The sequence below is a fragment of the Chlamydotis macqueenii genome, chromosome 2 (genome assembly GCF_036417535.1).
Source record: "Chlamydotis macqueenii isolate bChlMac1 chromosome 2, bChlMac1.mat, whole genome shotgun sequence".
Taxonomy (NCBI): domain Eukaryota; kingdom Metazoa; phylum Chordata; class Aves; order Otidiformes; family Otididae; genus Chlamydotis; species Chlamydotis macqueenii.
The window spans coordinates 46541079-46565035 of NC_141557.1; the positions used below are offsets into that span (position 1 = coordinate 46541079).

Here is a 23957-nt window from a genome sequence, read left to right on the forward strand (position 1 = left end):
GCTTTGTCCATTGTGCTCAGGTCCTGTTCACTTCGATACATTCGCCCATATTCCCATCCGCATAGCTCACTTCGCTACATTCGCGTACATTGATACACTTGCTCATATTCCCATCTACTACATGGAGGGCCTACTGCCTGCAGAGGCCTCTGAAACAGTCCCATTGTGTCTGGATTGTTCACTACGTGTCCATTGTTTTCCAAATATCCCACACTTATACTGACAGTTACCCATTTTAAAAGCATATACAAAGTCCAGAAAGTAACTGATGCACAGGGTCTTAAAAAAGAGTATGCAACTGAAAATCTTGTAGGTTAGAAGGTGTAGTACACTTCTGTTATACTTCCCATGTGGATGTAATCCAGCAGTGGTGCTTAATACGACAAAACTGAATAACTTAAAACAAGTGGTTTGATAAGCAAAGATTTCCCTATTTCGCTCCCTGCTTTCATAAGCACTTGGCAATGTAAAATCTTTTTGGGGTTGTTTGAAACATTTGCTTCTTTGAAAATGTTCTTTAAAAGGCTCTCTAGAGGAGCTGGGAAACAGAAATTGCCCTGCTGGATAAGAACAGCAATCAAAATGTTCACTTTTAATTTCCTGTCTCCAGAGCTATCCAAAACTGTATGTCTTAGGGGAAATATAAGAAATGCTAGAAAGGGCCACTCAGCCTAAATCAGTTAATAGCATGATTATGGTATCATCTTAAGCACCTGAATATCCCCATATGTATTTCATCTTTTCTCTGTGTTCAAGTGCTTTGCTTTAAGGGGACGCTCAATCATATTTGACCATCAGTCTTAGTAGTTCTGCAAGCTTTTGCTCTCTGTAAAACTCCTAAATGGCAGAAAAAAACATGTTGTCATAGCCCCTAAATTATACCTGCTTTAAAAAAAAAAAAAAAAAGAGAGATGCTATATGCCCTTGACTCTGTAGAACAGTGAATATTTTTACCTGTTCATATGTTTTGATAACTTTAATGTCTGTAGCATATACTTATCTCTAAAAACATCTAGGTCAACTTGTTCAGAAATCATTTTCACACCTCTAGTGCTGTTGTGGGTTTGCAGCCATTACGACTGCATTAATTTTGTATTTTAAAGTTTTTCTCTTAAGTAGGCTGGAAAAATGACAAGCAAAATCACTGCACTAAAAAGATAGCACCCTGTTTACTCATTGTCCACATTTGATCTAACCTAGTTAAAGCTCCATGTGCAGTAATTTTTTTTTTAAATGTTGTAAACATGTTGATTTTCTGATCGATGATAGGTCACTATTATAGCTTTTTAATACGAATTGCATATAAAACAGCAGTTGATTAAAGAGAGCCTTCTGAAATATCAAGCTCTTGAGTCACTTAGGTATCAATGCCTAGCAGTTAAAACTATTATGAGAAAGATCCAAGAGGTTAGTACTCAGCCATATGCAAAGGAAAATATACCTGGAAATAACAGAGTCTCTTCTAAATGTATGAGGCTTTCCCATACCACTTGTGAAGATTCTGTATCACAGACATCAGTAGTTTAGCATTATTCAGCAGAGATACACAACGAGGCTAGTAAAAGATGTGACTGACACTGAGTTTAAATGAGTGAGATAGCTTGTGTTAGGTACAGTCAAGAGGTGTTTCCAAAGAACCAGTGTCAATTTCTATCCTCTTGTTCACTTTAAAAAAATCACTTTATGAGCCCGCTAGCTTAGGCCCTCAGCCTTTGTGTGGTTTTGAGCCATATAGTACAAAACTCTGCTTTACATTCACAAAAAAAAAAAAAGACCACTTTTTTTTACCCCACAGAATCCCACATTAGTATATCTAGGTAGCTAATTTGATAACATCCTTTTCATTTATATACAAACACCCAAATGTATGAGTAAATACAAGCTTTGGTAAGTCTGTATTCTGTGATCTTTTACAGAGTTCAATATCCAGGACTGATTCTGCAGGCTTTCATCACAGACTTGATTTCACAAAAGTCAATTCTACATTTTTGCTAGACACAGCTTTACAGTGCAACAGAAACTTCTTGTTCTCCAGTAGATTGTGTGTAGGTGGAGCTAGCCCGTTCAGCTGTGTCAACATAGAAAACAGGACAGTATTTAGAGAAGTGGAATGCAATGTGCTTTTGGAAAAAGCTGTGAAGATACTTCCTAAATTTTTCTCCAGCGAAGGCATAAATTACAGGGTTGATACAACAGTGGATCATTGAGATTGTTTCTGTCACTTGGGTTGCTTTGTGCAGTTGACCACTGCTTTCACAAGTAGTGATGAAAAATGTACCTTGAAAATCACGTAAGAGAATGCAAATGTTGTATGGTGCCCAGAAAAAAAAGTAGACAATCATGATAATGAAAATAAGTCTCACTGCTTTATGTTTCTTCTCATTCCTACATTGCAGTAATGTCTTTATAATTTGTGTGTAGCTGCAGATCATAATTAACATAGGAATAACAAGTCCCAGGATGTTCATTTTTAAGGTCAGGAATTGCTTCCATAAATTTCTCTGCTCTGATGGATAATGAGCACTACAAGTATAATGTGAGTTTTCCTTTTGAGTTTTGTGAAATACTATCCCAGGAACAGAAGCAAAAAGAGCAACAGCCCAAGTGACAGTGCTGGTGAGGATGCCATACGTAACTGTCCTAGCTTTTAAAGCAAACACTGCATGCACTATGGCCAAATACCTGTCTAGGGTCAAGAGGATTATGAAAAAGATCCCGCTGTAGAAGCCAAGGAGGTAGGCACCTGAGAGAATTCTACACAGTGCCTCCCCAAAAATCCATTCGTGAACAGCGTAATAAGCCCAAAAAGGGAGAGAAAATATAAACAGCAAATCAGAAATTGCCAAGTTGAGCAGGTAGATGTCGGTCATACTCTTCAATCTCTTGTATTTTACCAGGATAAGGACAACGAGCATGTTTCCTGTGAGGCCAAATATCACCACCAAAGAATACAGCGGTGGCAAAAATGTTGCTGCAAAATGCTTTTCCTCAGTTCCCATGCATGGTGCTGAATCACCGTAGTCAAATTCTGTTGTCAACAGCAGGTCAGCTGAGTCCATGGTATGATTTTCCATGGTGTGTAGGTCTGGAAAGGAAGAAAAGGATGTTAAACTAGAGGAAACGCCAAGCTTGGCCGTGAGGGGGATGAAACATGCTGATGTCTTGATCTGGAATGCTTTTTGCTGTTGAGCACATGAGCATTACTATGTCAATGTGCAGAAGAAATTAAATTGCAGAGCTCCCAGGAAACCAATCTCTATACCTGTGAAGTCATGTTGCTGCATGTTGGAGGTGTGCTGCGTGTCGTTTCCTACAGGTACGCTGTCTGGTACATTGTTCCTCCTCAGCAGAGCCTGCCAGTTGCTTGACCCAAGCAGAAGCAGCCGAATGATGAATTCAATGTGAGCAGTGGGTAGTTCAGGGCTGTTGTGCTCCCCAGTGGCTTACCAAAGGGGCACAGCGAGCCAGCAGGTCAGCAACAAGAAGGCACAGCGACTGGCACACAGCACGTAGCTGTGCTTGTCCTTGGCACCTGGCTACATTCTCATTGTGCCAGCCTGTACTGCAGCCCTCACCCAGGGAGGACCAGGCACTGGCAAGGCGTAAACTGGTGTCTGGAAAGGCGCTGTGACATGGGTAGGAGAAACTGACTGGTACTTGTTCAGGTTGTTTGTGCCTTCCTGGGAGCTTTGATGCCTGTGGGAATCAGGTCACTGAAGTGTAGAAATGACCTTTGCATATACTAAACATACCCGCCTGGTGGACATGCTCTCAAACTTTCTGTTCTTCCAGTTTTGGTTTGGGTACTACTAGGGCACCAGGCTTCCCTTGCAAGAAGGAGTCACAGCCTGGGAGGTGAGTGTGCAGCAGAGCTGTGAAAGCCCGCAGGCAAGTTCTGTTATAGTGGGAGCAGGTAAAGCCTTGTGACTTTGATGTCAACCCTTCCTGTCGCCAGACCCTCCCCTTTTCTCAGCTCCCTGGTAGGATTGTGAGCCGGATGCAGAAGCATAGCTTTGTGTGATTTGGTCTCTGAGAAGTGTAGGAGATCTGTCTTCTCACAGACCTCTGGAGAAGATGAAAGAATTCCTATGTGTCCCATGAGAAGCCGGGAAGAGTATTTTGTGAAGAGACCAAATGTGCTTCCTGGTCACTTAGTTGTAGAAGTGAAATCAATGCATTTGGTAGCCACTCAAACAGAGATATTTGCTGTCTCATAAAAGGGCTACTCTTTCTTCCTCTGTCATCGTGACTGCTTTTGTCAGGCACTTCATGGCAGATTGGTGGCTGATCATAGCAGATTGATGGTGTTGAAATTGTGTTTTCCTGGCAATTTGATGCCTGTTCTCTTGACAAAGGCAACAGACTGCTCCCGACACAGAAGACTTCAGGTACTGCATTCACCCCAACTTGCTCTGTGATCCCTGACTGGTGTTTGCTCCTTTCCTGCTTGCAGCTTCACCATCACTTTTTTCAATGGCAAGGTCTAGTCTGTGTGATTGCAGACGTCTTGCAGAGACCACATGCTCAAAACCACCACCTCATTTTCTCTGTGCTTGAGTTCTGAAGAAACTCCACTTGTGGCTGGAGTGACACAGGGGCAGGCCTCTGGTCTGCTTTTTGGTGGAAGCTCGTAGTGGTCCGTTCTGATTTACAGCCTGTGAAATCCCTGAAGGGTTTTTTGTGTCTCCCTAGACAAAACTGTTTAGCTGAAAGGACTACTTTCTGCTGTAAGCACAGATCACTCAAAATGCTGATGTCCTTATCTTAATTTGTGTCAAAGTGGTTAATTTAGGTAAACCTAAGCTGAGGTCTTTGGGAGGCGACTGGTTGCTGGGTCTTTGACTACTTTCCTGTCACCTTACAAATGAGGATCTGAATCTCTCCTGAGCTGCCAGCTCCCAGTGGAGATTTTTATGCAGCACGATGCAGATATGAATCTGCTCAAAAAGGAGGAAGCTTTTTTGGAGCAGAATCTGCACCTTGTAAACAAAAAAGAGGTGCTACTTTTGCAAACCTTTTTCCTGTCCGTTCACTGAGTTCTTCCCGTGTCTGGTTGTTAACTCTGCTCCTAGCAATATCATGGATGAGAACATCCCTCTTGAGCCATTACTTTGGCATGTTGAGTATACAGGAAGTTTTTTTCTAGAGAACAAGGAATGTGAGAAAATTGGCAAGTTTTAACAGTTTGGGTCTCAGGTTTGCCTAGATTTCTTGGGGATAAAATAAGTGCTTTCAAACTCCTCAAAGACAGGCTTTTGGGAAGCTCTAGCAATCTCTGTGAAACAGTTTTTTTCCACAGCCATACTAACTACATAGTCATTACAATACTGAGATAATGTTTTTGTTGGTAAAGGAAGTGGCTGTGGCTCAGGTGTATTGACAGTAAGTAAGTAAATTGATTTTAAATTATATAATGGTTTGTATTTCTTTAGTACTTGCAGCAAATCTTTTAGGAAAAAAAAAAAGCCACCTTTATAAAACACTCTTTAGTCCAAAACATTAACTTATTTATTTCAAAACATGACAAGACTTGGGCACTGTGCAAATATTTAATATTCCCTTCAGCTAGATCTGCTAGATCTATGTTGCATGCCCTAACAGTACAAGTCCCTGCTACTCCATATAGCTAAATATCCCCATTTCCAATGTGTCAGCCATGCCGTATATTGGGATTATGGGATGAGGGACTGGCTGCCACACAGTGCCAGACCCAGCACCTCTCTCGATCATTTTGTACCTGCGTGATGCTCATGCGTAAACATGGGTATAAAAAGCACCTGGGTCATAAACCCAGAGTGGGATTTTATGAGTATGTGATTGATAGTATTCATGCAAATATTATTGCAAAATACTGCCTCAATATTATTGTGGTAATTCTTTTCACGAGAGCTCCTCCTCTCTGCTAACTGCGATCTCAGTGCTTTCCCTCCTTTTCCTCTGCCTTCTTGGAGTGACAAACACATCTTATCTTCTTCCTTTCAACCCTTTTTGCATGCTTAAGTTGTCATCTCCCCTCTGAGCAGAGCAGTTCCTTTTGCTAACTGAGTCCCATTCCTCTAGCCTAGCTTTTGCTTCAGAAGCCCCTCTCTGCAAAAATACTTCCTGAATTGTGTATAGTATCCAGCACATGCTGACAATGGAAACTTCAGATACTAATTTAGAAACCAGAAAAAGGAATTGTAAGTGGTTCTGTGCTTTATCCTATAATCTCACTGTTGTAGGAAACAGTCTTGGCCACTGGCTAGAATGCTTCACTGGATTAGTTGACCTGGGCTAGAGATATCTGTCTGGGCTTATGTTTCCTGATCATTGGCAAAAAAAAAAAAAACCTGGAAGATCTCTGAAGAAAGGATATTAAAAAAAAAAGTCCCTATTATTTTGAATATAGTTTAGATAAATGCAATATTTCTAGAAATCTACAATCTGCTATACATATTCTATTGCTCTGGTTGAGACTAGCAGTCATGCAGACTTCAAGAGAAAATCTCTCCATGGAAAAGCTGAGCAAACTCACGTCACTGTTTCATGCTGATTTTCAGGTCAGAGCTCTCTGCTTTTTATTAAAGTGAGTTTCAGTTCATTTGCACGGTGCTATAAAATGGTAACTGTTAAAAAGCTGTAGTAAATAGAGGTAAAAGGCTAAGCTATGCTGCGTGTAAACAGGTTCCATGAGACAGAGTGTTTAAAATACAACATCAGATTTTCTGTAGTCATCCTGTGAGAAGAATAAGTACTCTTCACCCAAACAAGCTGGTTTGTCTTCGCAGTAACAGTTTTAAAATCCAGATTTACATTATTATATATCATCTTCACAGAAAAAGTAAGAGGCGTACTCCATTATGTTTCTTACTGAGATTAATCTCTAGAGATTTATTTCTTTGCTTATCTGAATACTCTGCTCAAATCTTCTAGTGGTTCTGTCCTTTAAAAACAGTGTATTCCATTTAACATATCCTATGCATTTCCCCAGGGTAATTATTAAAGATAAATAAGCTGGCAAGATTCCACAAGTATTTTTCACCTCAAACATTAGCCTACCTAAGCAACTACTAAATGTTAAAAGAAAAAAAAAAAAGAAGCAAAGATGACTTACCATATATCTTATGGTGCAAGTGATGGCTTGGATTATTACATCAAGAGTGACTCTAAACTGTTCTGTCAGTCACAAGAAGAAGGTCAAAACCACCTCTTCCTGCATGAAGAAGGATGTATCAGTTTGAAAACTTCTAGCAAACAAATTTGTTTTCATTTAAGAAAAAATCAAGGAGCAGTTCTCTTTTTTCTAAAAATGGTTCATCAGATGTTACTTTCCTAACTCTGAGAGATGTGCAGAGATGTCGAAATTGTAGAGGGTCCTCCTAGGAGCTGAACTTAAGGTTTCACAACCCACAGCTGCAGTTTTAGAAAAAGGTTTTTATATCATTGTTTTCTCTTTTTCATTTAACTAACCGCATTGAATCAAGAACAGTTTACATGAGCTTCATCCTTTTACATTTCTCAGTCATTAAATTTCTTCTATGATTTTTGTCCCTAAACAAAAAGTAGAGCTTTTGAATAAAGCCTATACTTTTATTCTGAATTACCTTCACTTTCTGTTGACTTGCTCAAAGTTGCAGTCCTTGTATTTTAGATTTCATTGATTTTATTTTTCTCTAACCTGGTCTTTTGGACTGTGTTTTTTTCATTTTAATCCCTCTCATAGGACTATGACTTTGTCTATGTAGTGAGTCTGTGTTTCTTTTAAAGCAACACAGTTACTTACTTTTTGGAATAAGCTTCAGAAACCCTGATACAATCTGATTTCTTAGCAACTTAGTTCAGTGTGGTTGATTCCTGTGACTTGTAGAATTAAACTGAAGTTGCACTGTGAGCAGCTTTTTAGATCCTTCTTAGACATCAAAGAAACCACACAGGAGGTTTGAAAGGTACGGAGAAAGCAAGAAAGAGATGGTGTCTTATCAGATGTCTGAGAACCCCTGAGAGAGAAACCCTGAGTAGATACCTAATAAAGTGTAACCCCTTGCCTCCCCTTGACATCTCTTTGGAGAGTTCTGGAGTATCTCATCCTATCAGACTAGTGAAGGTACTAAGGGGATGTCTTTCCTGCACTCAGTCCTTAGTATCCTAAAAAGATTTTAGAATGGCAAAAGCCCAATGGAGGTATCTTGGTCTAGATGCTACCATTCCTTAATGAAAGTCAAGGAAATCACAGCTCCTGAGTTGCATCTCAGATCTGTGTGGAGACAGTAGAAAGAGAAAAGCTCAGCTTGTTTTCCCTGTCAACGCCTCTTTGCATGAGGGGCTAATCAAGGCCTTTGTTCTATGGGATCAATAGATTTTTCTCTTCCTTTCCTAATCAGCTGTTCCAATGAGCTCTCTAAGGGCTGGAGTCTTAGTGTCAAAATTAATGGCCGCCATAGGGTACCCTAAGGGTATGTTCACACTACCTTACTTGGTGAACTATATTAGACACCCTATACAGTCAGTGGAAAGAGCTGCTTCTAAAAATTTTTCCACTAGACCTAAATCAAGCTCCTAATTGCTGCCAAAGTTTACTGCCAAAAAAAAAGCTGCACTTTTATAATGAATTCTTATAATTCTCAAACAAGGTATTGTATAAATTTTTTTTTCAATGTATGATTCCTAAACAGTCTACAAATTTAAATTAACAGACATTTTAAGGATTTCTTTCTGAAGCCTGCTTCTTTGTTCATTGTTTATTATATGTTACTGAACCTACTGAAGACTCTACAACCTTTCATAGTCTCATACTGTATGAACAGGAGAAACAATCTCAAACCTGTTGTTGGACTTCCCTGTTTTTCATCAAGCTTTTGATTCTGAAATATAGTCTCACAAAACTGGTCTCAAACGTTTGTACTAACATCAACAACTTAAAACTAAGACCCATGGTAGGCTGGTCTTCAGAAGCAGTCCCTTGTTCCCACAGATTCATTGGCCTTATTAATCTGTTTGATTTTGTTGCTTATAGCTTTTCATTCTCATAGCTCAGTCTGATCAGCAAGGGTGGCTGGGTGTTTCATTTCCTGATAGCACCGCAAGATCGCAGAGGGTATTGTATGCCAACAGAGGGCCTCTGCCACTCGTGGTTATAGCAGCTGACTGGGGGGAATGGTTTTGTTCTTCTCATTGGCTGTCTCGCAGGTGGTCGAGAAAATCCTCAGAGAGAGTGTGAGTAGCTATGACACTTGGCAGCCCAAATACAGGGACACACTCTGCAGCACGCACCTGGACTGTGACTTTATTGTCAGCACCTACATGATAATGTTCAATTAGCTCTGCAATAGCTGCTGGGAACTCAGATTTGAGCAGGTCTTGCATGTGGCTGTAGGTGAGTTTGGATCCCTCATGCTGTTTGCTGGGCACTGGGATGCTTGTGGTGTGTTGTTCATCAATGCTGTTAGGACAAGATCTTTCTTTTGTCCCCCTCTCTGCTCTCCTACTCCCCTCGTCACTCTCGATGGGCCCCTGGAGAACTCAAACGCCCATCCAGTCTGAAGCTCCATCATACTAGCCTGGGACTGGCTGTCTTGCTGCTGCATCACCTCCTCATCCCTGCTGCCTTCACATTGCCTCCATCTAGTGTGTGTGTCAACTCTGAGGTATGGACAATGCAGTAGCACATCCGTTGTTATAAGTCAGCTTTTCTCAATCCCTTGCCCAGCATCTCTTTGAAAAAGTGCACTGCCACTTGCCATGAGCGACAGCAGATTTTAAGAATCTTTACAGGTAAACAGGTGAGCCTCATAATTTTGCCAAGAAATTTAAGCTATTGCTCAATAATAAAAAGAATAATACAGTGGGTTGACATAGCTTGGAATTTTACCTATTATGGTTTTACTTTCAGAGATGAGTAGGAGTGATGTTTAGTGGCGTGATTCTCATTCTTTCCATAAAGACATTCCTGGAACGACAGTGGGTTTCTTCCTTACCTGTGGGGCTCAAGTTGATGTACTCAGCAAATATGCAGCCATGTACACTGTCAAGTCAAACTGCATTCATCAATCTCTTCTATCTAGTGGCTGATTATATGATTCATCTTCATAGGAATCAGGCCATCACACTGAAGTATCCAGTATCTAAGTGACATGACACTCCTACAAGGCGATATCATCATTTACGTGAAGTCTACACCAGTACTGAAATGTCTACTAGGACAATACCACATGCTCACATACCAGTGTGAGATACAAGTGTCATCGAGCAGAATTATGGGTAGAGAAATTTGAAAATGCAACTAACAGTTTCCATTCAATGTATTACAAACTTGCACCACCTGAAGAAGAAAGACTGGAAAAAAAAAAGGCCTAGGGCAGAATGGCAGATATGTTTTTAGAGATACACAATATGATAGTGCACAACACTCTTATTAAAGTCTATAACTACAGCAAAGCAGATCATCCTTTTCATCTGGAGAAGAGGTCGAATGAAGACATGTGAACAGAGACGGGGTACATTTCTTTTTCCGTTTGATTCTCCTAACTTTATTTCATTTTGTTACTTGGTATATTCACAAAATCCATGTCCACATTAGGTTAGTATTAGCATATGCTTTCTTTAATTAGTAATGGTTAAATGTCTTTGCTTTGAAGAGGCTGAATAAAGACATACAGCTAAAACTACTTTGTTGCTTAGGGGTTATTTTCTTATCAGCCTTTTCTTTCAGGCTCTTAAGTTCCTGTAACTAATCTTTTGCTGCCACCATACAATCACACCCAATCTTACATCCGTGAGGTATATTTTTTTCCAGGAAAATGAGGGGGAAAACCGTTATGTACCACACCCTAAGATTTCTGTCATGGAGACTAATTAAAAAAAATAATAATATTTTACACATTTCACAGGTATGAGGAAGCTGAGTTACAATAAACAATCTCTGGAAGAAACAAGCATTAACACTACTTCATATGGTTGTTTACCGGCAGTAAGATCAAGGGTTTTTTTTTTCCCCTATTATTATTCTGTTTTCTATTTGTTTCTCTCTTGTAAATCTTGCACGTACATAATTATCTATTGCAGGACATATTAATTCCATTGTCATAGTATTATATTTGTTTTGGCTTTCCCCAAGCTGCTTTTACTGAACTAGCTGTGTTTCCCCATGCAGCAAGGAGGAAGAGAGTTTTGCTTCCTTCTACCATTTTTATCCAGGCTTGTGATGTATACTGCCCTGTTTTATATTTTAGATTTATTTAGATTTTACTTTTGGACCACAGCTATGCATTTCACAAATTTTCAGCTCTCACTATCTCATTTTTACACAGATCTTTAATTCTCACACTTTACTGTTTTCAGGTACATTTATAGTACATAAATTCTAGGTCTAGAGGTGCTATTTGGGACTATCTCAAAAATGAATTGGAAATACTCCTCAGGGTCCATGTAAATTCTGGACCTTTGATAAGACAGGCTAGGAAAATCATACACCAAATTTCTTCCCAGTGAAAACCAAGTCACAGCAAGGCTGGACAGCCTGTACAAGGACAAGGTATATGCCAGGACCCAGGAGCCAGAAAGTACTTTTGGGTGCCAAAGATTAGATGTAGTCTGTAATTGTCCATACCTCATGATAGCATCCCCGCAAGTTACATCCGAATGCCTCCTTCGCATCCATCCATTTGATTTCCATTCCATTCAAAAAGTCTGGTATCAGGATAGGTTCTGTTGTTAGTATCATATGGTGAGCATCCTACTGGCACTTGTAGACAGTTCTGCAAAGTTGATCGTCACTTGAGGGTTTGTGCAGTTTTGCACATTGGCCTGCGTATCTGATAGCACTGGTCTCCTCCAGTTCAGTGCTGTGGCCCCACCTTCCCAGCATCAGTCACTTCAGACTTAAACTCAAACTGAGATTGCTCTCATTGTCACAGAAATTAAAAATCTACTTGACAGGTATATGAACTTACATAACAATTCTTTTCCCTACCTTCTCATTTTCTGAATGAAGTACAGCTCCTAATAGGCACATGTTGCCAGAATATGGGTACAAAGCAATGCCTTCACCTCTTATTTCTAGACAAACAGCCTTCTTTCTTTTGGCCTGATTGCTATTGATATTCTAAATGTGCCAGAATTTACTGGTTTGTTTTTGTTTCCTCTGCTAGCTTAATTTTTCTTTATTACTATACCAAGGTGTAATGCTTCTAAAGCCACAGTAACCACAGTAGCCACTAGGAGAAGGCCAGTAGGTATCAGTGATTGAAAACAGCAGCAAAATTGAACTTCAAAATGAGCAGTATCTACCTGTTGTGCTTTTAACCTGATCAGCATCATGTCATTCTCCTGGCAATTCATTTCTTTGTTTTTTGTTAACTGGAACAAGATGCCATGTAAATTTGTCTTTATGTTCTTTGTATTTATCCCTGTTATAATTTTCACTGGAAGGAGTGATATTTATTTTGGAGCTTCATAACTGAAAGTCTCTCTTACTCACCTAAATCTTCTAACGTTCTGCTTAAAGTATTTATCTCCCATCTTCCTGTTCCTCTGGCTATTACTTTATTAGCCTCTGCTAAAGCCTATAAAGTAACTCATTTTTCTGCCACTATTTTTCCCTATTTGTCCATTTTCATCTACTCCTCTTCCTTTATGCTCCATTTACCTTTATCTTGTCTGAAATATGTACACATAAGGTCACAGCTGACTTAACAAAGAAAGTCTTATGACAGGAACATCCCCATGCACTGGTTACCAGAAGCTTCACTATTTCTGTGTTTGTCGGTTTTATATACTTATCACAGACAAACCAGTGGCAGTGATTATAGATCTGGTGGTTGGTTGTGAGTGCTGCTCAGCACTCACCAATACCATATATGCACTTTTGCTACACTTCCTTTTGCCCCTTAGGAAGTCTGCCTGACAGTCAGCAGAGTTATCTTTTGCTATGTGGGGCATTCCTCCCCACATGCTTCTGAACACATGGCAGTAGCATCTCCTAACAGGAAAGTCAGACTCCATCCTGTCCTGTTCTAAAACTAAACTCTTTGATTGATTTCAGAGCTATGCACAGATATTTGTCCATGGCACCTAGGCATTCTTTTCATAAGCATGCTAAAAGCCCAGTCAACGCATTATCTCTTCAGAAGTTCAGTGCCCAAAATGTTAAACTTGTAACCGTTTCCACTCAGCTGTTGAACATTTCTGGTAAAGCAACAATTTACTTGTAGTGTTCACAGAGCTCCTGTCATGAATCTTTTTGGTGTTCTGATGCTACTTGTACACACTCTCAAACGCTTGCTTTTATTTCCTCAATATTTCAGCAGAGCAGCTCAGGTGCTTCCCAAACACTGCAGTGGTTCTTCCTCGTGTTAGCTTCTTCTCTGCTGTAATTACAATTCTGGTGTGCCTTGCCATTTTCTTAACATATTGTCATAGTTTAGCCCCACTCGGGACCAAACTCAACAGTCTCTCGCCCACTTCTCCCACCCTCCGAGGTAACAGGGAGAGATAATATAAGAAAAAAAGGCTCAAGATTTGAGATAAGGACCGGGAGAGATCCTTAAAGTTACCGTTATGGGCAAAACAAGACTTGACTTGGGGAAAACTATTTATTTATTGTTAAAACCAAAGCAGGATAATGTGGAAGAGAACAAAGTAACTTCACCCGACCCCTCCCACTTCCTGGGCTTAACATTACCTCTATGTCCTTTCCCCCCCGAATGGCACAGGAGGGAATGGGGAATGAGGGTTACAGTCAGTTCATCACTTGTTGCTTTACACCGCTCCTTCCTCCTCCAGGGAAGAACTCCTCCCCTGCTCCATCGTGGGGTCCCTCCCACAGGCCACAGTCCTTCACAAACTGCTCACGCATGGGTCGTTTCTTCCACAAGGTGCAGTCCCTCCAGAACAGCTGCCCCAGCATGGGCAGTCCATGGGCCACAGCCTCTCTAGGCATCCACCCGCCCCGGCTTGGGGTCCTCCACAGGTGCAGGTGGATCTCTGCTCCTCCATGGACCTCCATGGACTGCAGGGGGACGACCTGCTCCACCATGGTCATCACCACAGGCTGCAGGGGAGTCTTGGCCAGGAGCTGCATTACTCCTCCCCCTCCTTCTTCACTGACCTTGGCATCTGCAGCTGTTCCTCTCACAAGAAATTCTTCACAACAGGGTGGCAGACGCCTCTCAGAATCTCTTCACATCATCCATCTCATCTCCTCTCCACTTCTTGCAGCCGGGCCAGGCCGAGTTGGGCCCAGTCGGCTGCCAAGCGGGAGGCCCACAAGGCTCGCGCCTCCCCCTCTCTGCCCCCGCTTCAGCTTCTTCATATCTCATATCTCCTCTTCTTCTTTTTTTTTTGTTTTTCCCCTTCTTAAATACGTTATTGCAGAGGTGTTGCCAGGGAACATTCTGCAACCAACTGTCTCAGCCCTGGCCAGCAGTGGAACTGCCCAAGGCCCAGCCAAGTCCACTGGGCAAAGGTGAAACTTCTAGCAGCTTCTTACAGAAGCTGCCACCATAGCCCCCCCTCACTAAACAAAACCAACACACATACCTTTAGTTCATCACACAGTTTCTGTATATCTACCTGCTTCTCTACGTCTTACATACAACCTATAGCTTCATCTCAATACTTTTCCCTGCAGAGCTTAAATTATGAAATATTTGTATCCCTTCTGTAAAATTTCCCCCCCATCTCTACCGAGGTGACTTGTGTTCTCTTTCACAAGGACTAGGGATCTTGTTAAACCTTCCTCATGGGTAGCTCCATCCCACTGTGACCAGACTGCTTGAAGTCCTGCTAGCCTAATTTGGAGCTACCTGGCCTGTAGCTACACCATGCTGCAGCCACATCTGATGGATCAAGACTCAGAATCTGCTACAAAACTGTCTAGAGCCTTGCTTGTCTCAGTGCAAAGCTACAATGAAGGATCAAGGGTTATCCTGCCTGGGCGCACAACATAACAATAAGCTAATCTTTAGGTTTAGTTTATTTGTTCTCCTGCCAGCACAAAATAGAAAATGAGAAAATGCACATCAGAAAACTAAGGCAGTGGTTATAGAATTTAGCTTATCCCATTGTGGACAGATGAAAACGTGCGGGGGGAGAGGAGGAGGTGTGGATCGTAGGCTGGAAAAAGGAACTGGAACAGTAAAAGAGGAAGAATGACATGGTGAAGCAGAAGCATTTCCATATTGATCTTTGAATGCTTAAAGTTCCTTACATATAAAACTTAGGAGAGCGGGCACATCATTTTGCTGGGGTCAGTCTGTGCCGAGCAAGGAGATCTGAAATTAGCTGCAGAAAGTCAATGGAGAATCCGGTCTTTATCCCAATATTAATACAGTGCCATTTTTTATTGCTCTCCTTTATTCCTCCCTTTCCCTGATACACATCCCTGTTTCTCCTACCTGTCAGATTTCACCCATCTAAGATCTGTGGCCCTAGACTTTTCCCGAAGCTATTATAATGCACTCTTCTCAAGCTTGCGGGTGGATAAAAGCCATGACAGCTGAAGTAGCTTCTGGACTGGGCAGAGAGTTTTCTGCTTGTTTGGTTTGGTTTGCTTTGCTGGCGTGCAGTATTGTGAGTGTTTAAGTCCATAGTTGCATCTTCTTGCAGCCTCCATTCTGACAGAAGAGCTGATGCCCTTTTGCTTAGGAGGAGAGCATGGGCTATAGGGTATACATAGTTTTTCAGACATAGATTTTATTAATTTCACTGCATTAATATGAAAACAGGAAGAAACGTAATTCCAACAAGAAAGGAGTTCCAAATAAAACACAGCAGTGGAAATATCACAGTTACAGCAGGATTTGTATCACCTGAACTAATTTATGCTTTAATATTTAAAAAGTGCTTTCATTTCAGGGCAGTAAAAAAGTACAAAAGAAAGGAAAAATATTATTTCCAAGCAAGAAAGTTTACTGTGAGTATAGTTTTTGGTCTTTCCTTTATTCTATCTGTGGCTATTAACCTCACAGTGTAGTGGCCAGATTATAATAGCTGATAGGCTAAAAGGTAACAACTAATAGAAGCCTTGATGTTCTAATGCTAGGGGGGGAAGAGTATTTGCACCACCTAGATTAAGACATCTGACACCTAAATTAAGAGGCTGGCATTTCCACTCTCCTTCTACAGTCAGACAGGTAATCTTCCCCAGAGGCCGTTTAAATCATATATCTGCTTCTGACTTGGGCATCTCTTTTTCTCTACTCACCCCTGAGGGATCTTGAAGAGTTTTGCTGCTAATTTAGGCATCTGAGTCATGTGCCTAAGGTTAACTAGTGTGGAATCCTCTCTTATGTTGCCTGGGGGCTAGTTGAACTTGCCCCTAAGCTTTACATGCACCTATGCTTTACATGCATGAGCAGTGCCCTCTGAAGTAATGGGAAAAAAAGCAGAAGGACAGTTCACTTGCATAAGGAGTGCTCACCTACACTTCCTTACAGTTTGAAGCAAGAAAGTCTCCTCTATGCCCCTCCCTCCTCTTCTTTGCTAACATCACGTCCCTAGAATCCCACTTTCTTTTACAGGAAAACTCCACATAATGGCATAAAGATATGGCCATAGGACACCAGTAGACTAAAAGTCTTGAGAGTCTTCAATTAGCATGCAATTCTAATTGAGGCACCAGTTTGGCTATGGGCACTTTTCTCCTGGGAAAGCAAAGTGAGTATGAGTGCCCTGCAGTTGGCTGCTTTTGGAGTTCCAAGGCTACTATCTGCCTAGAAGAATATCCCAAACATCAGACTTACTGTGTATGTGAAGAGTATGTTTTCCTCATGCAGGAGTCTAGTCTGACACACTTACTGCATCTGCCTTGTAAAGTCTTCCTCTACACACATGATTTACCTGTCCAGAACTAGGGAGATCTTCACTCAGTACTGTGCTCATGGTCTGCAAAATCCTTCAGAGGGTCCTGATATTTTTTTTCCATACAGAATCTTGCACATTGAATACCAAGATAATTTTCGTTCTGGCCTTGCAGTTCTTTGCTGATGTGCTTTTATTGGTAAAGTGCTGTTTCCCTTGGAGCGATGTAAGTTGTCAGAAAAAAAGCTCATGTTTTTTGAGGGTGCAACGTTGTCTTGTGCAGTCAGTAGACTTGGTGTGCACAGTTACTTGCAAACACAAAAATCACAATGTTGCCCATTAAAAATCCCACTTTGGAAAATGTTAGCAACTGAACAGTGATACGACAGGCATAAAATTAAAGAACTAAAATAAAAATACTATAACTTAGCCTATAGTCAAAAGGATTAGGTTTAAAAATGACTACACTGTTAACTAACAGATAAATCCTTGGGTTAAATGACCCCAGCAAGATAAAGGTCAGTCAACTCTCCCATCAGAGGAGAGATATTATCTTGATATATCTCATATTCATCTTCAAATTCCTTTTTATGGAAACATCTTTTATTCATGTATGGAAAATAAGAGGTAAGGGGGAAAAACCTAAAAAACCTAAAAGCCTCCCCCTACCAAATGCCTGACCACACTGCAGAAAGAATACAGTCACATCCAAAAGGTGTTCCATTAATGTTGAGTACTAAACAGGTACATCATTCCTCAAAGCTTCCTCCCAGTGTTTATCTTAAAATGTTCACATAACAGTAAACGGCTGTTATGAGATGACGTATTACTCCTGAGTCTCTTCAATATTGTTGTCCTCCCAGGTAAATGTCACTAGTCTTTGTTCACTGGATAGAATTTGGGTCAAGAAACAGAAGCATACTATTCTGGGCCCCACTCAAATCTTGACGTGATCCAGCTATGGTGTTAATGTTTCCTGGAGAACTCACTGCTTCTCTTATTTTAAGAATGGAAAATGCTTTAACTCCAGGGAATTGTTAACCACAAGAACTGAGGGTCATACAGTTTTCAGTAGTGGTTGGCATGAAGATCTTAAATAATGTCAGGCAGTCCTCAAGGCAAAGCAAGTGATGCAACATTTATTAACTAATGTTTTGGTGTACTTTTACAGTCCAGTAGAGATGTCGTGCTCTGCAGTGGATGGTGTGAATGTGGAACTAACTCTATCTAATTTTTCATGATACAGATTTGGACATTTTTTGCAGAGGTGGGCTGCAAAATACTTTCGGAAAAATGCATAAAGATATTTCCTAAATTTTTCTCCAACAAATGCATAGATCACAGGATTAATACAACAGTGGATCATTGATATTGTTTCTGTCACTTGGATTGCTTTCTCTAGCTGACCTTTGATTTCACAATTTGGGTTGAAGAGTAAACTTTGAAATGTATGCAAAAAAGAAGAAATATGGAATGGTGTCCAGAAGATGAAGTAAAAAATCATTATAATGAAAATAAGTCTGACTGCTTTATGTTTTTTCTCATTCTTGCATCTCAATAAGGTTTTTAGAATTTGTGAGTAACTGAAAATCATAATGATCATTGGAACAATAAGTCCCAGAATGTTCATCTTTAAAGTATAGGAGTACTTCCAATTTATTCTGGAATCGCTTGGATAATGAGCACTGCAAGTATAACGTGAGTTTTCCTTTTGAGTTTTGTGAAATACTATCCCAGGAACAGAAGCAAAAAGAGCAACAGCCCAAGTGACAGTGCTGGTGAGGATGCCATACGTAACTGTCCTAGCTTTTAAAGCAAACACTGCATGCACTATGGCCAAATACCTGTCTAGGGTCAAGAGGATTATGAAAAAGATCCCGCTGTAGAAGCCAAGGAGGTAGGCACCTGAGAGAATTCTACACAGTGCCTCCCCAAAAATCCAGTTGTGAACAGCGTAGTAAGCCCAAAAAGGGAGAGAAAATACAAACAGCAAATCAGAAATTGCCAAGTTGAGCAGGTAGATGTCGGTCATACTCTTCAATCTCTTGTATTTTACCAGGATAAGGACAACAAGCATGTTTCCTGTGAGGCCAAATATCACCACCAAAGAATACAGCGGTGGCAAAAATGTTGCTGCAAAATGCTTTTCCTCAGTTCCCATGCATGGTGCTGAATCACCGTAGTCAAATTCTGTTGTCAACAGCAGGTCAGCTGAGTCCATGGTATGATTTTCCATGGTGTGTAGGTCTGGAAAGGAAGAAAAGGATGTTAAACTAGAGGAAACGCCAAGCTTGGCCGTGAGGGGGATGAAACATGCTGATGTCTTGATCTGGAATGCTTTTTGCTGTTGAGCACATGAGCATTACTATGTCAATGTGTGGAAGAAAATAAACTGCAGAGCTCCCAGGAAACCAATCTCTATACCTGTGAAGTCATGTTGCTGCATGTTGGAGGTGTGCTGCGTGTCGTTTCCTACAGGTACGCTGTCTGGTACATTGTTCCTCCTCAGCAGAGCCTGCCAGTTGCTTGACCCAAGCAGAAGCAGCCGAATGATGAATTCAATGTGAGCAGTGGGTAGTTCAGGGCTGTTGTGCTCCCCAGTGGCTTACCAAAGGGGTACAGCGAGCCAGCAGGTCAGCAACAAGAAGGCACAGCGACTGGCACACAGCATGTAGCTCTGCTTGTCCTTGGCACCTGGCTACATTCTCATTGTGCCAGCCTGTACTGCAGCCCTCACCCAGGGAGGACCAGGCACTGGCAAGGTGTAAACTGGTGTCTGGAAAGGCGCTGTGACATGGGTAGGAGAAACTGACTGGTACTTGTTCAGGTTGTTTGTGCCTTCCTGGGAGCCTTGATGCCTGTGGGAATCAGGTCACTGAAGTGTAGAAATGACCTTTGCATATACTAAACATACCCACCTGGTGGACCTGCTCTCAAACTTTCTGTTCTTCCAGTCTTGGTTTGGGTACTACTAGGGCACCGGGCTTCCCTTGCAAGAAGGAGTCACAGCCTGGGAGGTGAGTGTGCAGCAAAGCTGTGAAAGCCCGCAGGCAAGTTCTGTTATAGTGGGAGCAGGTAAAGCCTTGTGACTTTGATGTCAACCCTTCCTGTCGCCAGACCCTCCCCTTTTCTCAGCTCCCTGGTAGGATTGTGAGCCGGATGCAGAAGCATAGCTTTGTGTGATTTGGTCTCTGAGAAGTGTAGGAGATCTGTCTTCTCACAGACCTCTGGAGAAGATGAAAGAATTCCTATGTGTCCCATGAGAAGCCGGGAAGAGTATTTTGTGAAGAGACCAAATGTGCTTCCTGGTCACTTAGTTGTAGAAGTGAAATCAATGCATTTGGTAGCCACTCAAACAGAGATATTTGCTGTCTCATAAAAGGGCTACTCTTTCTTCCTCTGTCATCGTGACTGCTTTTGTCAGGCACTTCATGGCAGATTGGTGGCTGATCATAGCAGATTGATGGTGTTGAAATTGTGTTTTCCTGGCAATTTGATGCCTGTTCTCTTGACAAAGGCAACAGACTGCTCCCGACACAGAAGACTTCAGGTACTGCATTCACCCCAACTTGCTCTGTGATCCCTGACTGGTGTTTGCTCCTTTCCTGCTTGCAGCTTCACCATCACTTTTTTCAATGGCAAGGTCTAGTCTGTGTGATTGCAGACGTCTTGCAGAGACCACATGCTCAAAACCACCACCTCATTTTCTCTGTGCTTGAGTTCTGAAGAAACTCCACTTGTGGCTGGAGTGACACAGGGGCAGGCCTCTGGTCTGCTTTTTGGTGGAAGCTCGTAGTGGTCCGTTCTGATTTACAGCCTGTGAAATCCCTGAAGGGTTTTTTGTGTCTCCCTAGACAAAACTGTTTAGCTGAAAGGACTACTTTCTGCTGTAAGCACAGATCACTCAAAATGCTGATGTCCTTATCTTAATTTGTGTCAAAGTGGTTAATTTAGGTAAACCTAAGCTGAGGTCTTTGGGAGGCGACTGGTTGCTGGGTCTTTGACTACTTTCCTGTCACCTTACAAATGAGGATCTGAATCTCTCCTGAGCTGCCAGCTCCCAGTGGAGATTTTTATGCAGCACGATGCAGATATGAATCTGCTCAAAAAGGAGGAAGCTTTTTTGGAGCAGAATCTGCACCTTGTAAACAAAAAAGAGGTGCTACTTTTGCAAACCTTTTTCCTGTCCGTTCACTGAGTTCTTCCCGTGTCTGGTTGTTAACTCTGCTCCTAGCAATATCATGGATGAGAACATCCCTGTTGAGCCATTACTTTGGCATGTTGAGTATACAGGAAGTTTTTTTCTAGAGAACAAGGAATGTGAGAAAATTGGCAAGTTTTAACAGTTTGGGTCTCAGGTTTGCCTAGATTTCTTGGGGATAAAATAAGTGCTTTCAAACTCCTCAAAGACTGGCTTTTGGGAAGCTCTAGCAATCTCTGTGAAACAGTTTTTTTCCACAGCCATACTAACTACATAGTCATTACAATACTGAGATAATGTTTTTGTTGGTAAAGGAAGTGGCTGTGGCTCAGGTGTATTGACAGTAAGTAAGTAAATTGATTTTAAATTATATAATGGTTTGTATTTCTTTAGTACTTGCAGCAAATCTTTTAGGAAAAAAAAAAAGCCACCTTTATAAAACACTCTTTAGTCCAAAACATTAACTTATTTATTTCAAAACATGACAAGACTTGGGCACTGTGCAAATATTTAATATTCCCTTCAGCTAGATCTGCTAGATCTATGTTGCATGCCCTAACAGTACAAGTCCCTGCTACTCCATATAGCTAAATATCCCCATTTCCAATGTGTCAGCCATGCCGTATATTGGGATTATGGGTTGAGGGACTGGCTGCCACACAGTGCCAGACCCAGCACCTCTCTCGATCATTTTGTACCTGCGTGATGCTCATGCGTAAACATGGGTATAAAAAGCACCTGGGTCATAAACCCAGAGTGGGATTTTATGAGTATGTGATTGATAGTATTCATGCAAATATTATTGCAAAATACTGCCTCAATATTATTGTGGTAATTCTTTTCACGAGAGCTCCTCCTCTCTGCTAACTGCGATCTCAGTGCTTTCCCTCCTTTTCCTCTGCCTTCTTGGAGTGACAAACACATCTTATCTTCTTCCTTTCAACCCTTTTTGCATGCTTAAGTTGTCATCTCCCCTCTGAGCAGAGCAGTTCCTTTTGCTAAATGAGTCCCATTCCTCTAGCCTAGCTTTTGCTTCAGAAGCCCCTCTCTGCAAAAATACTTCCTGAATTGTGTATAGTATCCAGCACATGCTGACAATGGAAACTTCAGATACTAATTTAGAAACCAGAAAAAGGAATTGTAAGTGGTTCTGTGCTTTATCCTATAATCTCACTGTTGTAGGAAACAGTCTTGGCCACTGGCTAGAATGCTTCACTGGATTAGTTGACCTGGGCTAGAGATATCTGTCTGGGCTTATGTTTCCTGATCATTGGCAAAAAAAAAAAACCTGGAAGATCTCTGAAGAAAGGATATTAAAAAAAAAAGTCCCTATTATTTTGAATATAGTTTAGATAAATGCAATATTTCTAGAAATCTACAATCTGCTATACATATTCTATTGCTCTGGTTGAGACTAGCAGTCATGCAGGCTTCAAGAGAAAATCTCTCCATAGAAAAGCTGAGCAAATTCACGTCACTGTTTCATGCTGATTTTCAGGTCAGAGCTCTCTGCTTTTTATTAAAGTGAGTTTCAGTTCATTTGCACGGTGCTATAAAATGGTAACTGTTAAAAAGCTGTAGTAAATAGAGGTAAAAGGCTAAGCTATGCTGCTTGTAAACAGGTTCCATGAGACAGAGTGTTTAAAATACAACATCAGATTTTCTGTAGTCATCCTGTGAGAAGAATAAGTACTCTTCACCCAAACAAGCTGGTTTGTCTTTGCAGTAACAGTTTTAAAATCCAGATTTACATTATTATATATCATCTTCACAGAAAAAGTAAGAGGCGTACTCCATTATGTTTCTTACTGAGATTAATCTCTAGAGATTTATTTCTTTGCTTATCTGAATACTCTGCTCAAATCTTCTAGTGGTTCTGTCCTTTAAAAACAGTGTATTCCATTTAACATATCCTATGCATTTCCCCAGGGTAATTTTTAAAGATAAATAAGCTGGCAAGATTCCACAAGTATTTTTCACCTCAAACATTAGCCTACCTAAGCAACTACTAAATGTTAAAAGAAAAAAAAAAAGAAGCAAAGATGACTTACCATATATCTTATGGTGCAAGTGATGGCTTGGATTATTACATCAAGAGTGACTCTAAACTGTTCTGTCAGTCACAAGAAGAAGGTCAAAACCACCTCTTCCTGCATGAAGAAGGATGTATCAGTTTGAAAACTTCTAGCAAACAAATTTGTTTTCATTTAAGAAAAAATCAAGGAGCAGTTCTCTTTTTTTCTAAAAATGGTTCATCAGATGTTACTTTCCTAACTCTGAGAGATGTGCAGAGATGTCGAAATTGTAGAGGGTCCTCCTAGGAGCTGAACTTAAGGTTTCACAACCCACAGCTGCAGTTTTAGAAAAAGGTTTTTATATCATTGTTTTCTCTTTTTCATTTAACTAACCGCATTGAATCAAGAACAGTTTACATGAGCTTCATCCTTTTACATTTCTCAATCATTAAATTTCTTTTATGATTTTTGTCCCTAAACAAAAAGTAGAGCTTTTGAATAAAGCCTATACTTTTATTCTGAATTACCTTCACTTTCTGTTGACTTGCTCAGAGTTGCAGTCCTTGTATTTTAGATTTCATTGATTTTATTTTTCTCTAACCTGGTCTTTTGGACTGTGTTTTTTTCATTTTAATCCCTCTCATAGGACTATGACTTTGTCTATGTAGTGAGTCTGTGTTTCTTTTAAAGCAACATAGTTACTTTTTGGAATAAGCTTCAGAAACCCTGATACAATCTGATTTCTTAGCAACTTAGTTCAGTGTGGTTGATTCCTGTGACTTGTAGAATTAAACTGAAGTTGCACTGTGAGCAGCTTTTTAGATCCTTCTTAGACATCAAAGAAACCACACAGGAGGTTTGAAAGGTACGGAGAAAGCAAGAAAGAGATGGTGTCTTATCAGATGTCTGAGAACCCCTGAGAGAGAAACCCTGAGTAGATACCTAATAAAGTGTAACCCCTTGCC

The 23957-nt window shown here is 40.8% G+C and overlaps 2 protein-coding genes across 2 annotated transcripts; both read right to left on the reverse strand.

Annotated features, from left to right (window-relative positions):
- Positions 1 to 301: 301 nt before the first annotated feature.
- Positions 302 to 7163, reverse strand: LOC104474380 (C-C chemokine receptor type 5). Its single transcript, XM_086741606.1, has 2 exons — positions 7094 to 7163; positions 302 to 3085 (listed from the first exon to the last, which is right to left on the reverse strand). The coding sequence occupies exon 2, from the start codon at positions 3072 to 3074 to the stop codon at positions 2004 to 2006; it is 1071 nt and encodes a 356-aa protein (XP_086597732.1). The 5' UTR covers positions 3075 to 3085; positions 7094 to 7163; the 3' UTR covers positions 302 to 2003.
- Positions 7164 to 17891: 10728 nt separating this feature from the next.
- Positions 17892 to 23098, reverse strand: LOC147601648 (C-C chemokine receptor type 5-like). The gene is made up of 2 exons (XM_010119885.2): positions 23029 to 23098; positions 17892 to 19023 (listed from the first exon to the last, which is right to left on the reverse strand). The coding sequence occupies exon 2, from the start codon at positions 19010 to 19012 to the stop codon at positions 17942 to 17944; it is 1071 nt and encodes a 356-aa protein (XP_010118187.2). The 5' UTR covers positions 19013 to 19023; positions 23029 to 23098; the 3' UTR covers positions 17892 to 17941.
- Between the last annotated feature and the right edge of the window lie 859 nt (positions 23099 to 23957).